This window comes from Strigops habroptila, chromosome 6, assembly GCF_004027225.2.
Source record: "Strigops habroptila isolate Jane chromosome 6, bStrHab1.2.pri, whole genome shotgun sequence".
NCBI lineage: Eukaryota > Metazoa > Chordata > Aves > Psittaciformes > Psittacidae > Strigops > Strigops habroptila.
Window position 1 is genome coordinate 15,077,337 of NC_044282.2, and position 19,616 is coordinate 15,096,952.

The 19,616-nt window shown below is 39.1% G+C and overlaps 2 protein-coding genes across 10 annotated transcripts in view; one reads left to right on the plus strand and one right to left on the minus strand.

The window, feature by feature from the left end:
* FIG4 (FIG4 phosphoinositide 5-phosphatase) overlaps positions 1 to 12,252 on the minus strand; it is a 67,460-nt gene extending 55,208 nt beyond the window's left edge. The window contains exons 1-3 of one of the 2 annotated variants that reach the window (XM_030489818.1): positions 12,014 to 12,252; positions 1,944 to 2,042; positions 777 to 900 (exon numbers count right to left, since the gene is read on the minus strand). In XM_030489818.1, coding sequence (XP_030345678.1) covers positions 777 to 900; positions 1,944 to 2,042; positions 12,014 to 12,082 — 292 coding nt within the window. In that variant the 5' untranslated portion in view covers positions 12,083 to 12,252. Of the gene's footprint in view, positions 1 to 776; positions 901 to 1,943; positions 2,043 to 9,838; positions 10,067 to 12,013 lie in introns of those variants that run through there. The other variant, XM_030489819.1, reaches the window with a different exon arrangement.
* Positions 12,253 to 12,367: 115 nt separating this feature from the next.
* Positions 12,368 to 19,616, plus strand: part of AK9 (adenylate kinase 9) — a 71,940-nt gene continuing 64,691 nt past the window's right edge. For all 8 annotated transcript variants that reach the window (XR_003991949.1, XR_003991948.1, XR_003991950.1 and 5 more), the window contains exons 1-5: positions 12,368 to 12,629; positions 13,528 to 13,657; positions 15,041 to 15,104; positions 18,642 to 18,694; positions 18,779 to 18,875. Coding sequence is in view for 5 of the 8 variants with exons in the window: in XM_030490193.1 (XP_030346053.1) it covers positions 13,541 to 13,657; positions 15,041 to 15,104; positions 18,642 to 18,694; positions 18,779 to 18,875 (331 nt within the window). In the remaining 3 variants the exon portion in view is untranslated. The remainder of the gene's footprint in view (positions 12,630 to 13,527; positions 13,658 to 15,040; positions 15,105 to 18,641; positions 18,695 to 18,778; positions 18,876 to 19,616) is intronic.

The window sequence follows — 19,616 nt, forward strand, 5'->3', positions numbered from 1 at the left end:
GTAATTGCTTTCTCCACCTCCTCTGCAACTTTGAATTGAGATGTCCAGTTATATACTAATGCAGATAAAGCACAAAGTATTCTTGGGAGCTGTCAGAGCACACATTAACATTTACTTTGGAGACATCACCCATCAATATATCGACCTCAGCATCTGACAACAGGCAGGAGAGTAGTGACTTTCAGATGAAATTACAAGCTATTAAATCCCTGAAGCAATTCTCTAGGATTACGGACATCTGATCAGCATTTAAAAATTCAGTTGACGTACCAGTCAGTTATACTTGTTTAAACACAAAAAAAAAATCTTTAAATGTGTCACTGAAAAAAAACCAAAAAACCCCCAAAAAGAAAATTAAGTCATTGTTCTGAATAGTCTATGATGAAGAAATACAACCTAATAAAGAATGTCAACTTTTGTTTTCTTTTAAAAAAGCATTCCATGAGCTCTGGAATTCAGAAGGCAAGGTTCCACATGATTTGTAGCCTACAATGAGTTGAGTTTGGCGAGATCTTCAACCAAGCTTTTAGAGTTTGGCTATTTCCTAGATCTATCCCTTAATGACAAAGAAGAGATTAGTAACAGCACAACTCTCACACCTGTACTGGCCACCTGTTTTCACAAAACACATAGAAACTTATTTATCTTTAAGAAAGAAATTTCTCAATCCTAATCCAGTTTAAAAATAAAGGGAGGGAGACAGAAGGATACAGTGTGACTCAGTAAGCCTCACGTCAAGAAATAAAAGATTTTATAAAACCAAACGAAACACTTACCTACTACGCCAAAAGCAGAGACAGCTCGAGATAACCCAGAAGAGCCCTTCTGCCCAATCTTTGTTCTGTTTCCCAGGTCTAAACGGCCAAGAAGTTCCCTCACCTCTTGTTGCGTATACACATGCTTTAAAATAAACAGTCACTTAAGTTACTGCTTTGGTAGTTAAATGTTATTTCATGCCAAAGAATAGTAGAATTTACTTAGTATAGAATAAAACAAATAGCTGCTCTACATCCTCTGTCTCCTTTTTCAGTCCTACCAACAAGTACAACAGAACAAAATTCACCATTCACTGAAATAGAAGCAGTCATGGTCACACGTGAATTCATACATTTCTTAATCTTAAGTGTTAAGATTCTAAACCATAAACTTCTTGGAAAGAAATCAAATGTTATTCTGTTGTGTACATTAAAGCTCTTGCTGCTGCTATTTATTTTGCTTCAGATACGGTATATCATAAACACTAAAAATTTGGCTAGATCATGATTAAACGTATTTTGCACTTAGAACAGCATGGCTGAACTTAAGAAAACCACTGGGAGCATATACATAATAAAATGAAAAACTTGGAAAGATTTAGTGAAGCAGCTGTTTGGAGATCTTTTGGCCACTCCCATACTGTAACTTGTCATTTTCATGCTAATACTGTATGTATCTGACATGAGGAAAAGCTGAGAGAGTAGAGGTTGATCAGCCTGCAGAAGAAAAAGCTCAGACAGGATCTTATCAATGTGTATGAACACCTGGTAGAAGGGAGTAAAGAAGTCTGAGGCAGACTCTTTTCAAGTAGTATCCTGACAAAGGATGGGAGGCAATGGGCACAAATTGAAATACAGGAAATTCCATTCAAATCCAAGAGAAAGCTTTCTTACTGTGAGGATGGTTGAACACTGGCTACCCAGAGATGATGTGTAGTCTCCAGCCATACTCAACACATGACTGGGCATGGCTCTGAGCAACCTGATCTAGCTGACATTGCTCTGAGCACGAGGGTAGACCTAGACAACCTCCAGAGATCTCCTTCAATCTCAATTGCTAGATGACTGATTCTGTAACATACTTTGTTGAAACAGATTAAATGTGCAATATTTCAATTCAGCTCAATATGAGCAGTACTATTTGGAATAACCGGGGGGGGGGGGGGGAATAGAGAAAGGGGCACTCACCTTATCATCAATTATAACCAAATCCTTTGGTTCAGTGCGATCTATTTTCAAAACACGGTATTTGGTTTCTGCAGGATTACTTCCAACAAGAAAATACCGCTACATTAAAAAAAAAAAAAGTCAGAATATTATACAAGATAAAGCAACCAATGCCCATTGTAACATAAGACATCAACAGTGTCATATAGTTTCTAGACTAGATCCATTTCAACTAACATCAAATATATAATATTCTATATGGACTGTTAATAAACTGGTTTAGACATCAGCACCTTAGGAAGGTACATTTGTATACAATCAGCCTTTACAACTTAAGACTTCAATCTCTCCACTGTACAAGGAGGAAAAAAATGTAAAATTCAAAAAAGGTGAAAAGCTGTGTAGAGAGGGAAAAATGTAACTTACACCAGGCACTGTCCAACTACACCCTGCCCCAGCCATCACTGTCTTCTCATTTGCTTTATAAAATTTAGCTGAAGCCTAAGAACATGAGTTTGTAACTTTTCATGACCTAAACCTACTGTTTCTATGTTGTAGACCATTGCTATTTCTGACAACTAGTCTTTCCTAGTCCATACTAAACATAGAAAAATTATTTCAGTACTGCAAGTTTTCTTCATTTTTTATTTACATTTGCTATGATAGACTTCTCACCAATGTTCTTCCACAACATTCAAGTTTAATTTCACCAGCCATCCTGGTTAAAACCACCACTTTTTTTCTAAAAGGTTTAGCTTTACTTCTCATTTAAAATATGAAAGACCACAGATAAACATATAAGGTGTCAACTTCTCATTTAAGGGAATCAAACTATAAATGAATTTTTACACTTAGAGGAATTAACAGTAAGCACAAGTTGCACAACTGACTTGCTAGAAGCAGCTCTCATTTTACTAATTCATTTAATCAGTGTGGTGCTACCACACAGCAAGGTGTAATTCATTAATAATGCTCAGCCTAACAGGAAAGCATGGCAAATTCACGTGGATCTATCCAGCCAGCTCTTAACTTTAAAAGTCACATGGATTTAAGAAGTGGGAAAGGAAATCAATAACAACATTCACACAAACCTCAGAATTTCATAATTTTACCAATTAGATGTCAATAAACATATTTAACCGTCAAAATGTTTAAGGCTAAAGAAGAACTTTAAGCCGTCTTCAGCTTCCTTGAAGTCATAAAATCATCTAGTCAATAAGCTCTAAAAAAGGAAATAAAGTGCTTGAAAAGCTATAAAAGAAACACCACCAACTCCTGGCTTCACCTTTGTACACTGATATTACAGTGCTTACTGAGTGGCAAGTTTTCCTGTTTACTCCCAAATAACAGTAAAGAAGGCCCTTCAAAGCCATTTGCACTCCCTTATTGAAGGCCTTGAAGCAGCACTTTGGCACAGGAAACCATTTCCTACTGGGTTTTTTAGCAGCAATGTGCTGCTGTGCACAGCCCAGGCTCCCCAGCCTGCCCACTCCGAGTACCCTCCACAGGAGATCCCTTAGGGCCAAAACCTGCCGTTCCTAGGAGGGAAATCATAACAAGATGGAGTGGGTTGGAGCCCCTGCTGCATGGCACTGAATGGCACAAAGGTGGAAGATGGAGCTCTTCTGTATCACTCACCACGAAGACACACACAACACCAAGACAGACACTTGCTTAGACCATGCCACCATACCATGGTAGAAGATGAGTGGGTAGAGGGAAATACCATATTCATTTGTAACAAACTAATGATGTTAGTTCGCATTTTAAGAGTGCCGCTTCTCTATTTGTAGAAATTGTTAATTAATTAGAGCTAAATGACTTTAAGTAGTCCATAATACTACAATACAGCTCAGTGATCTCCTCCCATGTCCAGCTCATTAAATGAGTGCAATTTCTTCCCAAAGTGACACCTATGGTTACCGACAAATCATCCTGAATAAAAACAGAGCAGTACAAGTCTCAGATGCTTGTCCAAACAGCAGTTTGGACCAAAGACCACATTTAAAATCGGAACACAGCACCTGACACACAGGAAGGGAGAAACAGAGAAGGAAATGGATACGGAGTTGCAAATGTTATTACTAAAGAAGTTCAGCTGGATACTTCTCCATTTCCACTTTAATAGACCAATAAAACGCAAGGAAGCGCTATGAGGAACGCATCACTCACGTCCCTTTCGCAGTTGCTATAGTGAGCTATGCACAGCTCCACTGCCAGCTTTAAGTGCTGGTGCTGCTGCTTAGAACAGCAGCAGAGTCAGATTAGATGAGAAGTAATTGTATCCACAGACTATGGTAGCAACCATCATAATGAATGGTACTTAACAAGCTCTCTTTGAAGTACTTTAAAGACTAATTTAGCAGGGTTGCTTTAAGTTAGAAAGCTAGGCTGTGTAATGTATTTAGGAAGGTCAGTTAAGAACAGCATCAAAACCCAGCATCCGTGGACTTTAAGAGGCTACCTTCTTAGAAAGCCAGGCAATGGAAAAATCTCTGTTTGGCAAATGGGAATCTTAACCACTGCATATTAAAAGATATTCCTGCGGAAGTTATAAAGAAGGAAACATCTGCAAAACTTTGGAATTTGGACTAGTCCTCAAAACTAGGAACCCAAAATTAGACTTCTACTTGTGACGTTTTCAGGACTGGCTAACAATCAACCCCAGAATTACTCGAAAAAGCAGCATGACATGCTAGCTCATATTCAACCTTTAAGATCTGAAATGAAAACTAAGACGGTATGAAAACTAACAATGCAAAAATTAAACAAAAAAGACACTTCAGCATTAGCTGCTTCTGCTACCTAATTTATGTATCTAATGAATAAATAAGTCTGTCTTACTGGATGATATGGAGCACAAATATAACCATTATCAGTGACATGTACCACAATTAAATTTCCCATCACATGAATACTAGGAAAGAATAAAGAAAAATACCAAATCAACACAACACTGAGCATGTAACATCAAATAAATTAATTTCTGAGGTTGTAATATAATTGCAAAATTAATTAAAGCTCAAATACACTGTACTGTTTACAACTATTTTGATTAACAGAAATCATTATGGTAAAAGAAATGAGAACCACGGGTGAGCTGCAGAAACCTTTCTGGGAGTTTCTATCCTTATTCTCTTGTTCCATTTATAACTAAGCTGAACTGAATAAATTGAAGCATGTTCCAAGTGTCTCAAATAATTCCACTCCACAGCAAAACCACTGCATTTAGATAAATGGACAACCTTGACCAACAAAGTACTTTTTCTGCAGAACAGTACACAAGGAAAAACTGTGCAGGCTTCCTCATATTACTCTGCCAAAGTCCTTCAACCATCACCTGAGATGAAACATGCTGTTTCCAGGTTTAGCCTGCTCTTGGCCTTTGCTGAAACTTAGTAAGTGCACTTTACCAACCGCAACAGTGCACCATGCAGCTGTGAAATCTGTACTGAAGCTTAATTTATTGCACAATTATCACTAAGCAACCACAAAATAGGAAAAATCATTAGTCACTTCCACCTGGGACTGAGTTTTGACCAAAGCAATCTAATTGAAAGGCATTACACCCTCTTCTATCAATCTTTTGATTCAGCCATACCAATAAAAATTGCTCCTTCTAAAAGGAGTCTAAACAAAATAAAAAACCTTCTTACTGAAACTTGTTGGTTTTAATGTCAGGATAATAGTTCTGAAATCAAACATTCTGCCCCCAAATACTACCCTTTTTCCCCCCCCCCCCTCTTTAAGAAGATTACTTCTTAGAACTCCTGGTCTAAAACTAGATTTGCTTCTTTGTATAGACTAATTATCATTAATAAATGTTAGCACTGTAGAGAACTTTTTTTTACTCATCAGATAAAAAACAACACACAGCTCAATCCACAGGAAATAAAAGTGCAAATACACTAAAAGTTACTTAATAAATACGGCAGTGCACTAACATAGACAATTTTTAAACCTGAAAATAGCATAAAGGAAACACTTAAGAACTTAGAAAAAATGCTTGCAGAAGTTACGCACTGAGCCCACGGATATGTCTAAAACCACAAAGCCCTAAGGAAGTGTGGTGGCTTGCCCTTGGACAGCTGCTGGACCCCCACCCAGTTGTTCTCTCGCTTCCCCTCACAGAGGCCACCCTGCACCACTCCAGCACCTGGGCACCCAATATATGAAGGCATTTACAAGCTAACCACACTTTCTGTCAAGAAACACACTGGGTTGCCAGATGTGAAAAGCCTTCATGTGAACACTGACTTTGGATCTGAACACTGTCATCTCTCTGCTTTAATTTATGCTTAACTGGGCAGTGCAATGGTAACTGTCACCTGCCATCAAACTTCCACCCTCCTTCACATCAGGCATAAGTTATGCAAGAAAAAGCCTCTTCCTCAGATTTTTCTGTTAGTTTAATAAATACTGAACTTGATTGTAGATCAGAAATCTTGAAGGCACCAAGTTATTAAATAGTGTTAAAAAAGGTATAGGTTCAGCCTTTTTTCTCTACTACACCAAAGAAGGGGAGAAAAATAATTACACCTAGATGCAAGGTACAGCAAAAACTCTATGTTTGTTCTTTCTATAGAACCTACAGCAATTTAGGGAGTATTTATTTCATCTCATAAATCTGGCAGAATGATATGAAGAAAGGAAGAGATGGTAAGTCAGGCAAAACGAGGTACATGAAAATAGCAAAAATTCAGTTGGTGTGCTGTCTACTTCCTGTAATCTGCTGAAACTGTTCAAAAGCAGCTCTTTCAAGAGGAGAAATTTTAAGAATACACCCTGCCAAGCACCACTCTCAAGGCATGCAGGAACAACTACCCACTCTGCATCCTACGGCCTTATTTCTCAAATGAATATGGACAGAAAATGTGTTCTTTTACCTACTCCTGAAGGTCATCATAATTTCTTGCTATCTTGTGCTCTGACTATCCTAATTATTTACAGTATTTCAAAACTCTAAGCAGAGCTGCCCCACATTCTGGGTTAATAACATTACCGAAAATACTTAAGCATATTGGTCCTAAAACCATTACTTGAAAAAAAAAAAAAAAATAAAAAAATCAGCCCTATCTATGATTCCTTATCCGCTCCACACTAACTTCTCTACTAACCTTCCTCTTTCCACTAGCGAAGCCAGAGATCTTCCTTATGGCACTGCACCTCCATAGCGGATTTGGTTTAAATGCATAAGGCCATCTATTTTTTTAAATGAAGACGTGCAAAACAACTAGGTTAATCTGACAGCATCTTTGTAAGTCTAGACTAAATTTGATGCAATTTACCTCAATTTTCAATTACTTTCATACAGGACTTCAAAATGGATTAAATATTCCATTTGTCATGTTCCAGTCACAGCACCACCCTTGACTAGAGCAGCTTGAAAATACTTACAGTTGTTCCACTGTTTAGTATGCTTAGGTCTTCAAATTTGCATGTTGAATATATTCAATTTTATTTCTACCCAAACACTGATGGGTCCCGTTTTCATAACCTCATTCTTGTCACTCATTTTATCTTTACCCTTATTCTACACAGTTGTACTCCAAGTAAATCCTTACTTTAAACAAGGAAAAACAGTTAGTTTTAGGACATAACAAACTTTGTTTTGAAAATAAAAAATAGTGATAGAAAAAACCCATTTTTCTTCATTCTGTTGATCTAGTGACTACATGGTGACACCCAGGACAAAAGAAATAAAATGTAAGCCGCCAAAACAACTTTGGTAGATGTTTGAAGGCACATCTTGCACATGCAAAGTGATGCTACCACCTTTGAACTTTATACTTGTCCTGCCTCCATAGCATATACCCTTCAAAACTTGTGTTCTTATCACTGCTATTCTACCAAGTATCTGTCGTAATCATACATGGTCTCAGATCCCACATACACTAGTTGATTAAGCTTCTCTATTTTTTTGCCATACATCTGGCAGTACATCAAGACATTCACGACCGAAGTAGTACTTTCCTAAGTTTCACAAAACTCCTTTGCCTGCCCCTACTCCATTCTCTACTCCATTACACCATCACCATTCCTGGAACACCACTACAGAGGGAATAGGACAGTCAGCAGAGAGGGGCTGATTCTGCTAATGAAACCATTCCAGAGAGACCAAATCTCACAGCCACTTCTAGTTAGAAAATTATGATAGCTAATGTTTGTCCTGTAGATTGTTTACTACTTTCAACATTTTTAAGTGCGTCAGAAAACCACCTATATAAATCAGTACATTTCATAATTCAGTAGCTTTTTCTGTGAAATCATCTTCCACATTAAAGTTTCTCCAATTTGAGCAGACTAACTCCAGCATTAAACACGGAAACCTTGGTTTTATTAATATAAAAGCATTCAAATTATTTTTAGAAGAAAATGAATTTAAAACAAACAAACAAAAACAAACAAGACAAAACAACCAGTTTTCCCTGGGGTAAAAGGCAGAGAAATCTACGGGTAATTATGCTAGTCACATTGCTTAATAAGCTTGTGCAAGTCATTTGGATGCTGTGGAGATGGAGACTGTAGAAGAACCTGATTAGAATAAAAAAATATTAATTAAGCCTCATAATATCCTGAAAGACAGGCAAGTGCCTTTATAGCAATTGCACAAATTGGTTTGTTCAATGTCACACTTCCTATGGGTAATGATAATTTCCAATGAACAAACCTACAGCTTTCAGGTGGGTTTCATTTGGGGGATACACAGAAGCTCTACCTTCTCCTGAGGAAGAGAGGAAAACATCTTTTATTTCTTATTAGTCATATTGCTGAAATATCTTTAGTGCCCTCTGGCGTGCATTTCAGCAGTAAATGTATGTATAAAATGAAAGATAATTGGCATTGATCTGAATACAACTGTTTCAGCTCATGTTTCTGACTACTTCTAAACAAGCCTTCAACTTCCCAGGACAAAGAGGAGATACAATTCACATCTCCATGGTATTCATTGACTCAAAGCATTAGTTTAAAAGGGAGGTCTGAGCAACTATGTTGCTATAAACGTTAATAGAAAATATAGAATTTTAGTCTCCATTGCTTCAATCAACACTGTGAATTCAGTTCTCACCTCTAGGACTCTTTCTTGTTTGACTGCAATAACACTACCAGAGTTTCTCCTGTTTGACTTAAATAATGTTACTGTATTCATAACTCAAAACGAACCCAAAAAACCCTCCCTAAACCATTCTCACTTTCTCATCCATGTCACCTCTTCCTGCTTTAACAGGAATAAGAAGTACGATCAGTGTAATCTCCACTGTTTCTCTCACTGCTGACAACCTAAGTCAGTTATTCCTTGCCCATTCAAGGTCTCCACAAGGAATCTTAGGATACAGTTTCAAGCTACAGTATATCTGATAAAATGCCAGGTCCCACGTGTTTTCATTGTATCTAGCAAGCATACGGCCTTAGGGAAATCAGAAGAGTAACCTGAAACAGGAGAAAGCTATTCAATTCTGTGTCTGGGTGATGCTTCCATCCTATCAGTGACTAATTGTCACAGCTGGCAACTGCATGATTGTGGGATTTAATGCAAAGAAGGATGCATGACGGGTACCCTGGGGAGAAGAAGTGGGAACTTCAGTCAGCAGCCAATGTGACACTGAATCAGCTGTAACAACAGATCTCCCTCTGAAATTCTCTGTGACCTGATCAAGTCTGCCATTGACATACCAGAATCAGTCCAGCAGAGAGATACAAGAATGATCAGGAGGATGGAGCACATGATGCACTGGGAGAGACTGAGAGAACTGGGTTTGTTCAGCCTTCAGAAAGCTTTGGCAGGATCTTACAGCTCTCTAAAACGATCTAATGAGAAGGTTTAGATAAGACAGAGCAAAACATTTCTGGAGGGTGAACAGTGGATAGATGAGATGCAACAAATACAAGTTGAAACATGCAAAATTCCAACTTACTATAATGAATTTCTTTTTTTTAAACCGTAAGGGTGGTCAAGCAGAGCATGTCTTCAGAGGCTGTAAAATCTACATGCTTGGAAGTATTCAAACCTCATCATACTCTTGTTGAAGCTGCTTTGAGCAGGAGGCTGGACTAGACGATCTCCAGAAGTCCATTCTAAGCCACATTAGTCTGTGAGTTTCTTTAGTGCATCAGCTCTTTTCAAGGAATTACACCAAAATGATTCCTATAGTATTTTCCCTTGGGGGGGGGGGAAGACAAAAAAAAAAAAAAAGACTAGAATATGAATACCAAAACTCAAAGAGCTGCAATTTGCACCTTTTTATTTTTTAAGAACATAACCACACTGAGGGAAAATACTCTATTTTCATCACTTGCAAGAAGTGACTGAAGAAACAGCTTTGAGACACCATTAGTTGGTGGCACATACAAAGCACTGTCTTTCATAGCTGATCAACACCATCTTGCCTCCTGAAGTGATCAGGACTGCTGGATCTGCCCCTTACTGAATTCTGAACACGGGAAAGCATGGTCAAACCTGTCTATTTGGGCAGATATAGCCAGCTACCACCAGTCAGATGTAAAAGACTCTGGTTCCTGAACTAACAGGATCAGCTTCAAGGCCTTAGAGAACTGTAGCTATCAGACAGAAGCTAAAAGTGTAACGCTGTCCCTGTACACACCATGCTGTCTCTCAGCACCTGAGCCTTATAGCTCAGAGAGAAGTTAGCCAGATATCCAGGCATGCCAGTCACAAAAAGCCAAATCTCAGCTATCTGAGAAGCAGCATGAGTTATGAGCCAAGAACAACTAAATTCAGTAATTCAGGAATCATATTTCCCCACTGCCCTCCTCCAATACAGCATTAATTTAGCTGAAAATAAAACAACAGTGTTTTCCAGCGATGCTGAGAAAGATTATTAAGGCAGCCATCAAAATCCCTGTAGGCAAAAAAGAAGTAACATTCTGGAAAACAAGAGTAAACCCAGTTTTTTTTATTTACTGGTACCAATAATTCTGCATGCCATAATCTTCCTCCTCCATTTTCCAGGCTGTTTAATGGGGAATTAGCACAAAAGAACAAGCCTACTTCTAATAGAACCAAAGTTGCAAGTAGGATTCTTCTGTATATTGGGACCATCCACACAGGCCAAGCTGCATTCCTTTCAGTCTACATGTGCTAATTTGGCAAGCTTTCAAGAGCCTACACTGACTTCAGTATATAAGCTGTCTTTCTATTACCACTGCAGGTAACATCTGAACTTAGAACTAGAGCTAACTGTTGCACTTAAACCCACGGTACCTAACTCTATCCAAAAAAACCTCCAGCGGAAAAAAAACAACCCAACATACTGGGGGAGAAGAAAAACTACACAAAGACATCTGATTGGCAACTAAAAGATGATAAACACAGCAGTATTATCTCAGGTTATTTACACCAAGAATCAGATTCTGACTCAGATGGTGCTCATCACATGGCTAAAGCAACTACCACTCAAACCTCCAGTCCACTTTGCCCGTGGCAAAAAGTACTGTGAATAACACATCCCTACTGTATCTGCAACTGAATATTAAAGAATGCTAAAAATCTTGAACAGCTTACTGCCAGAGGTCAGACGTTAAGACTCCGGAAGTGGCTCCACAAGCCATTCAGACGATGAGAATAGAAATCTCACAGAAGTAATAAACACATGGGTGCGGGTGGCAACCAGTTTAGCTGTTCTGTTTAAATTCTTAATTCACACCTTTAGTTCTGGACAACTTCAGCTGTCCGGTTTTAACTCATCACGGCGCAAATCAACACTGTTGGCCTGTTTGAGTGACAAGAGTCACACAAAACAAGCAGGCAGCTGCGCAAACACTAACAGCAAGGGAGCCATGTGGGGCCTAAACTCGGACACCTCACGGCCCGCAGCACCCATGCTGCCCCGGCCTGCCCCGCTGCCCGGGGCCGCCTTCTTACAGCTCCGCGGAGCTCGGAGAGTTGGCTTAGGCAGGCAAACCGCACGTCGGTCAGAAACCGGCTCTTCGCTCAAGCGCAGGGACACGGTGAAGGAAACTTTTGTTAAGTTGTTCGTAGGTTTTCCTGTGTGACCCGCGGCGCGGCAGCCCCCACCGCGGGGAGCTCCTCCCCGCCCCCCGGGAGCGGCGGCGGGGCAGACGCTACTTACAGCCCTGGTCTCGTACAGCACCAGCTTCTGCACTGAGCTGATCATAGGGGCCGCCGCCGCCGCCGGCATGGCGGCCGCGCAGGGCTGGAGCCTTGCCCCGGCCCCACGGCACGGCGAGGGCAGGAGGGGCAGGGGGTGCCCGCCAGCAGCGGAGGGCGCAGCCGAGCTCCTGCCGGAGGAGCGTGGGGAGGGACGGGACACACCGGGGGTAGGGACTAACACCAGCCGCCCACCGCCGGGACGTGGGGAAGCCGGAAGTGGCGGGACGCCATCGCGCAGGCGCGCCCACCGGCGGGCAGCAGAGAGCGCCTGCGCCGCCGCTCCCGCGGGGCGGTGGAGGTGGCGCGGCGGGGCGGTCACGAGGGCAGGCGTGGCGGCGCCGGCGCCGTCAGCCGCTGCTCTCGCCCCGCCGGGTCAGCACCAGGAACAGCTCCGCAGCCCCCTCAGCGAGGCGGGGCGGGGCTCTCCGGCTCCACCCCCCTTCCGGGGGGCGGGGCGATGGGAAGGGGGCGGTGCTTTTCGGTTGCCCGGGTAACGGGGGTACAACGGCCGGTGGCGGCAGGGTGCGCGCGGTGGCCGTTGCGCCCACCCTCTGCCCCCTCCTCACGCACCTCAGGTACGTAAGTGACACCCGCTCCCCCCCCTTCCCGCCCGTTCCCGCCCCGTCCCTGAGGGGCGCCGGCCGCCGGGGTCGGGTGGTCGTTGCCGGTCAGCGCGGTGCCGGAGGGGCCGAGGAGGGAAACGAGGCCCCAGCAGGCTTTTAGTCAGGGTAGGGGGGGTTAGTTTATTTCTTTGGTTTGGTTGAGGTGTTTTTTGTCGTGAGGAAATTGCCCCTTAATTGTAAAGGTTTGTAAATGCCAGGTGAAGTTCGGCCAGTGAGTTTTTGTGAGAGAAATGGAGGCTTGGTTTGTGTGTGGTGGGTTCCTTAATACTAAAATACTGTCCCTGTCGTTCAGAAGGTCTTATTCTGAAAGTGTCTAAACGTTTCAGTTTGATGTTTCAAAACAAACTTTTTCAGATTTTCAACCTTAAGTTTTTCAATTTTAAAATGACTGGGGTGGGCGTGGAGTTGAGGCTTCAGTGGTCCTCTAAAGAAAGCGAGGTTTTGGTTTGCCTTCTTCAAAAAGTCTTCATCGGGCACCTCATGGTTTTGGAGTCCATTTGTTGGAAAGGCCCGCCCAAATTTTGCTCCAGCTCACTTCGATTAGAAACTGCTTTCTGTTTTACTGTGTTGCATCGTGCTGGATGTGCAATTTCAGTCCTGGAAGAGCTGGGACTTATGTGGGGATGACAGAACATGAATGACATGAATCATAAATTAATTCTACAAAGCCTTATTCATGTACACAGCTGTGGACTCAGCGAGTAGTTCCATTGACAGTGATAGAGCTGTTCTTATAACAGCTTTTGTCACAGAGCAATTCACCTTTTACCACATCATTATTCGGTTCCATTTTTAAGTATGTGTCATTTTACACGTGTGTATTTTATAATAAGCTTTTTTTTTCCTCCAGTCCTAGATGATATATGGCTTCACCAGAGGAAAAACAAGCTCAGCCCTTTGCGCACATCTTCAACGAAGATGAAGCTGAAAAATCCTTTCTGTTGTCCAAGCCCACTTGTTTAGTTATCCTTGGAAAGCCAGTAAGATGTCTAATAGAAATTTTTTCTTCAGATATTCTGTTAACAATTATACTTTTCCCTTCAAAACATTAGTTTAGCGACACGGCCAAAATGATCAAAGACCTACTTTTTTATCTTTTACACTTTGCATATCCTGCACAGTTTGGTAAAGATTCTGATCTCATTTAATGAGGCCAAATTTTGGCCTGGGTGACCAGTCAGTTACAATTGAAAGTGTTATAACTGTATTTAAAAGTCACATGTTGCTCAAAAAGTTTATTCTCTTTTCACATTGGCAACTGGATTGTTTTTATCTTATTTCAGTATTGTAACTTCTAAAATACTTGACTGATTAAAGACATAAACAGGCATAAAAGAACCATCAGGTTAATATACTGACTTACAGACATGCAATGAGATAGTAAATATTTTAACTTTAATATTAAAAACATTGACATAATTTTAAGTCATATATTTGGGAATAACTGAAATACACTGAGGTGTTCCAATAAGGAGATTTGTACTATATTTTAACTATAATTCAAGGTGTCTCTTTTTCTCAAATAATTTGTGGCCTCCTTTACTTAGGAAAATTTGATGTTTTGTAGTCCTAAACTTTCTTTTTTCCAAATGTAGGAGGCTCTATGTGTGGTTTTACATTAGTACCTCAGTTTACTGAAGGGAGTTCTTTTGTGGTGCGAGTTTGCCTAATGTCTATACTGAATCTGGTATGCACTTAAACACACCACTGGTGCCCTGAAGGCTGCTTTCCTCCTGAACATTGCAGTTGCCCATTTTGCAAAATCCCATTTAGGTAGCGGTACCTTGCAGGTAGGCCTAAGAGGCCTCATTACTCTTGGTTCTGTTGGTTTCTCAGGATTCATGTAAGTGATAAAATAAACATTTTGTCAGTATCTATACCAGGTTTGTGGACTAACAAGAGCAGATTTTTTATATTCAGTGATTTAGTCGAAGAATATTATCCCTCTGTATCTTACTCAGAAACGGCTGAACAGGTTTCCATCATAATTTGCTTTGAGACTGAAGATAATAAAATTCAGTCCTAAAGAACTTCTTATAGGAATTATGGGCAAATCATAGCTGAGTTTTAGATAGAGATACTCAGAAACAAAGTCAATGTAATTACTTTGGAGATAATTAACTGCAAAGTGCAGTAACAGTATATTAACAATGCTAGGCAGTTAAAATAGAGGATGCTATTAAAAAGAGTGTTTGTGTTTGCCCATGTGTCTGTGCATAACTCAGAGGTCCTAATCCTGGTGGTAGCATTTAATTGTTTTTATCATATGAAAATGTATTCTTTATTGTGTAATATTTTTAGTTGTTTTTTTTGTTTTTTCCTCCTACCTGTTTTTCTTTTAAATGTGTATTTTTCATTTTAAGGGTTCTGGAAAGAAAACATTGGCTAGAAAGCTAGCACAAATATGGAAATGCATTTTCATAGAAGGTAAACATACACTATATTTGGAACATTGCATTGGCTTCATAATATCTGTTGGTTTAGAATATCCTGGCTGTTCATGTAATTCAAAATGGCAGGTTTCTGAATGCAGTAAGGACTACTGATAGGGACCAAAAGGGACCAACCATTTTTCCAGAAATGCAATTGCTGAAAAATGGCCTTTTAGTTATAGAGAGACTTAGAAAACAGCTTATTTTTCCTTTTTCTTTTATTTTTCTTTTGGTTTGTGGTTTTTGGTTTGTTTGGGGTTTTTTTCCCATGGGGATATATGTAACACAAAATCAAATTCGATTCCCAGCCCCGTAAGATGATTTATGTGACCCTCCTTGTTCACATGGAGGCAACACATTCAACTCCAGAGAGAACAGAGATTTTTCAATATAGACCATGAAAAATCAGAAGGATCTTTCCTTTCTGTTTGTGCAGTGCCTAATACAAAAGGGGATGTACTCCAGGAAACAGAAACATACCTTTTGTATCAGCATGAGTAACAGTGGAAAGAATAGGAGCTGGCACTTTCAAATTTCTAAACCAAAAATATCTGATGGCTTATTTCAGAAGGTATACTTAATTTCTCCCAACATGTATTTACCAGAATAGAGGATATAATTTCATTTTCTAAGCTACCCAATTCAGTTTCTGACAGTCCCTCTCATCAAAAATTTTTGAAGATCTGTAGAGTAAAACCTGTTGCTTGTAACATTATCTTATTCCCTGTCAGTATATCACTAGACATTTCTTTTTTTAATATCTCGAGGCATCTCAGCAAGAAAGTAAGTTCCTGCAAAAAAAAATTTCTCCGTCAGTTTTCTTTTGCACTAATTTTGTCAGCAGCAACTAAATCTGTATTTTTTTTTAAGCCCTGTATCTGTGACATTATCATTCACAAATCTTAATTTATTCACTTAAGTTTTGTGAAAAAAGAGAACTTTTCCACCAGATTTGTCCTACCAGTCTGAAGGCTAATATAATCTTTTTAAGTAGAAAAAACGAAAGTACATCATAACCTTAACTATGAAGCAGTTTCTTGAGTGCCTCTTTGGGAACTCCAAATTATAAGTCTGATTTTATGGTATATATGTGTACAGTTATTCTGTTAATGATATAACTCTTTATATATCAATTTTCATTACATTTTTTTTTTTTTCTCTTTTGAATGTGCCCCCTGATATTTTTTATTGTTCTAATAAAAGCCCTCTAGTGGATAGTGTAACACTTCATATTCCTGTGAGTATGTAGGGTTATTTGTCAAATGACTGCTACAGCTGAATCCAGGGCAAAGATAAAGATACATCGTTTGAATTATAATATGGTAAAATTCTGTTTTAATAAAGTGCTATTTTGACTTACGTAAATATAAAATTTTTCATTCATAGGATTGTCTAACAAAATATTAATGCTTGGTCCAAAACATAGATCAGACCAAAACTGAAAGGGACCTTAGGAATGTACTTAAGCCAATCCACACTGTTTGAATGTATTTAAACCATTACTGACAAATGTCTATCAAATTTATTTTTAAAAATCTCTTGGTAGTGTATCTCTATAACACAGTCTTTGTCATTAGAAAGTTTTTCTTAATGGCTGATGTAAATCTCAGTTACTGCATTTTTATGCTGTATTTCTAGTAAAATCAGAGACTTATTCTTTTGCTCATGGTATTTCTTTTAATCTTCTTTTGTTTAGTGTACACACACACATTGCTTTTACTAGTAGGGATTTTTTCTTTAATTTTCCACACTAAAAAAAGAAAAAAACAAAACAAAACAAAACAAAAACCAAACCCCCCGTCCCCCCCAAAAAAAGAACAAAACAAAAAACAAACAAACAAAACCCAAAATCACCAAAGAAAGCCAACCCCCCAAAAAACCAAAGAAACAAAGAAATTCAACATATATAAACATGAATCTGGGAGAAGTAATTTTTAGCTAGTCATCCTCTACGCATCCCTGGCAGTGTTCAAGGCCAGGTTGGAAGGGGCTTTGAGCAACCTGGTCTAGTGGAAGGTGTTCCTGCCTGTGGCAGGGGGGGTGGAACTACATGAGCTTTAAGGTGCCTTCCAATCCAAACCATTCCATGATTCTGTGACCTCCAGAGGTCATTGAGTCCAACCTTCCACTCAAAGCAGGATCAACTAGTGAAGGTTGCTCAGCACTATGTCCAACTGAATCTGGAATATCTCCAAGGACAGAGACTCCACCACCTCTGGGCAACACTTTCCAATGTTTGACTACCTTCACAATGAAAAATTGCTTCCCAGTTACCCCCCTGGAATTCATCGTCTTCCTAGCTGTGTGTGTTGCTTGCTGTCCTATCTGCCCTTCTGCGAAGAGAGTGGTTCTGTCTTTTTGCCTTCCCAGTAAGTAGTTTTAGACAGCAATAAGAGCTGTCCTGTTTTCTCCAGGCTGAACAAGGCCAGTTCTTTTGGCCTCTCCTAGTATGCTCAGCACTTCTGATCATCTTGGTGCCCTCCACTGGACTCACTCTAGTGTATCGGTATCTGTTAAAAATAATCCAAGATAGAGAATTATTCAATAGGAATAGTTTGCAGTGTTTTTAATTTCACAAAATACTTTCTATCCATTTCTCCAATGAATAGGTAAATAATTTATACTCATAAATAAATCAGGGTCAGGGTACACATACAGTGCGGATTTTCAGTTGTCTGTATTGCTTAGTACATTCCCTGTCTCAGTTTTGGCCTATGGCAAATACTGCTCTCCTGAACACCCATTCACAGTATGAACGATAGTATGAGCAATAGTCATTACTAGTAGGAGCAGTTTGTAAACAGCCACCAGGTTTTAGGAAGAAAGACTTTAGCTGTATAGGCATGAGTCACCTGGCTTCGGGACCTTTCCCTGGCCTGGTTTATCAGTAACATAAATGTAGTCTTAAAGGTTATTAAAAACTTTAGTTAAGTGTTTGCCTCTTTCAATGGTATAGAAGTGTGAAAGACTTCCAGGATCATTCTGCTATGATGTCGCTGTTCACAGAGACAGAAGGCAGGTCTTTGAATTTAATGGGTGTTAAATTTGATATTTATTTAATTTTAGATAATTAGACTATATAAGGAATGGGGTTTTAAGGGCTTTTTTAAAGCAGATGGTTCTGTGTGTCTAAACAGTTCTTGTTCTAAAACTTGCTTTTAAAATTTGGGAAGCATTTGAGCTCAAATACGCATCTGGATTACACAGCCGTAAGGCTAATTTGCTATCAGTGAGTAGTTAAAATAATCCTGCAAGGCTGCTGTTATGCATTTATCTGTATTATCTATAGGTTTAGATAGTAGGGAAATCACCTACCCAGACATTGCCAGAAGGTACCAAGTTCTGGATGGACAAAATATAATAATGGCCCTAAATATAATAGCTGTTCCTTCAAAAATAGTCTGGTTGCTTGGAGCACACATACATACTCCTTTGTGTGAGTGTGTATGTATGTATCTGCATGTACATGTCTGTATAGAATATGTGTTTTATTAATTATTTTAAATTTATTCCATCCAATGTGTTTCCTCAGCTTTGGAAGTAATCCAAACAAATATTCAAGAAGAAACAGAATATGGGCTTAAGGTAAAGGTCTTATCTTCTAGTGAGTTTTGTCACATTCTTGACAAATACATATTATATAAGACTATGTTTTGAATTTTACCTTAGTGTCAAGAGTTGCTTTTTAAAGGTCAAAGTATTTCTGAAGAACTGGTTACAGAAATGATTCTGAAAAAGATTGAGTCACCAGAAGTTACTCATTTTGGTAAGTATATTTATAACTTAAGCTTCTTAGAATGAGCTAGCTATAATTATAATACACTTTACATCCATTACTGCTCAAATATAATTTATTTTATATATCAGACAGTAGAACTTTTTCTTGTGCTCCTTAAGTTGTGGAATACTCCTAAACTGAGAGTGTATTTAGGGATTAATTTACCAATATGGGAGATCAGAAAGTGTCATACCAGCCCTATGTTGTATTAATTTTGAGAAAATGAATTTGCCCCAAATTTTAAGTGTTACTATGACTCTCATTTAACAATAGTATCTGGTTAGAGAAGTTCTATGATTTACAATACAGATTTTTTTCTCTTGAATACTTCTATAACAACAACAACAACAAAATCCCACCAGCAAAAATATATGAAACATTTAAAATAATGAAGAAGGAAAACAAGATAGCAAAAAAAGATACTGAAAATGCAAAGTATTAGTCTTTTTTTTTTCTTACAAAATTGTGTATTCACTTTGCATTTTGCCACTGAGAATAAGTTAGATGAGCATAGTGTTGGTAGTGATAATGATTCTTCTTTTTGAGGAAAGATGATGTTAATTGAGGCTGTTAAGACTAGTGCTGCAGATCTTTGCTAGAATCTGAATGTGCTTTCCTGAAGAGAAAACAAATCTATTGCTAAGTGGAAAGAAAGAAAAAGAAAATGTAGTTTCTTTTTCCTGTTGCTGATTTTATTTGAAATTTCCATTAAAGGAGGGAGACACTGCT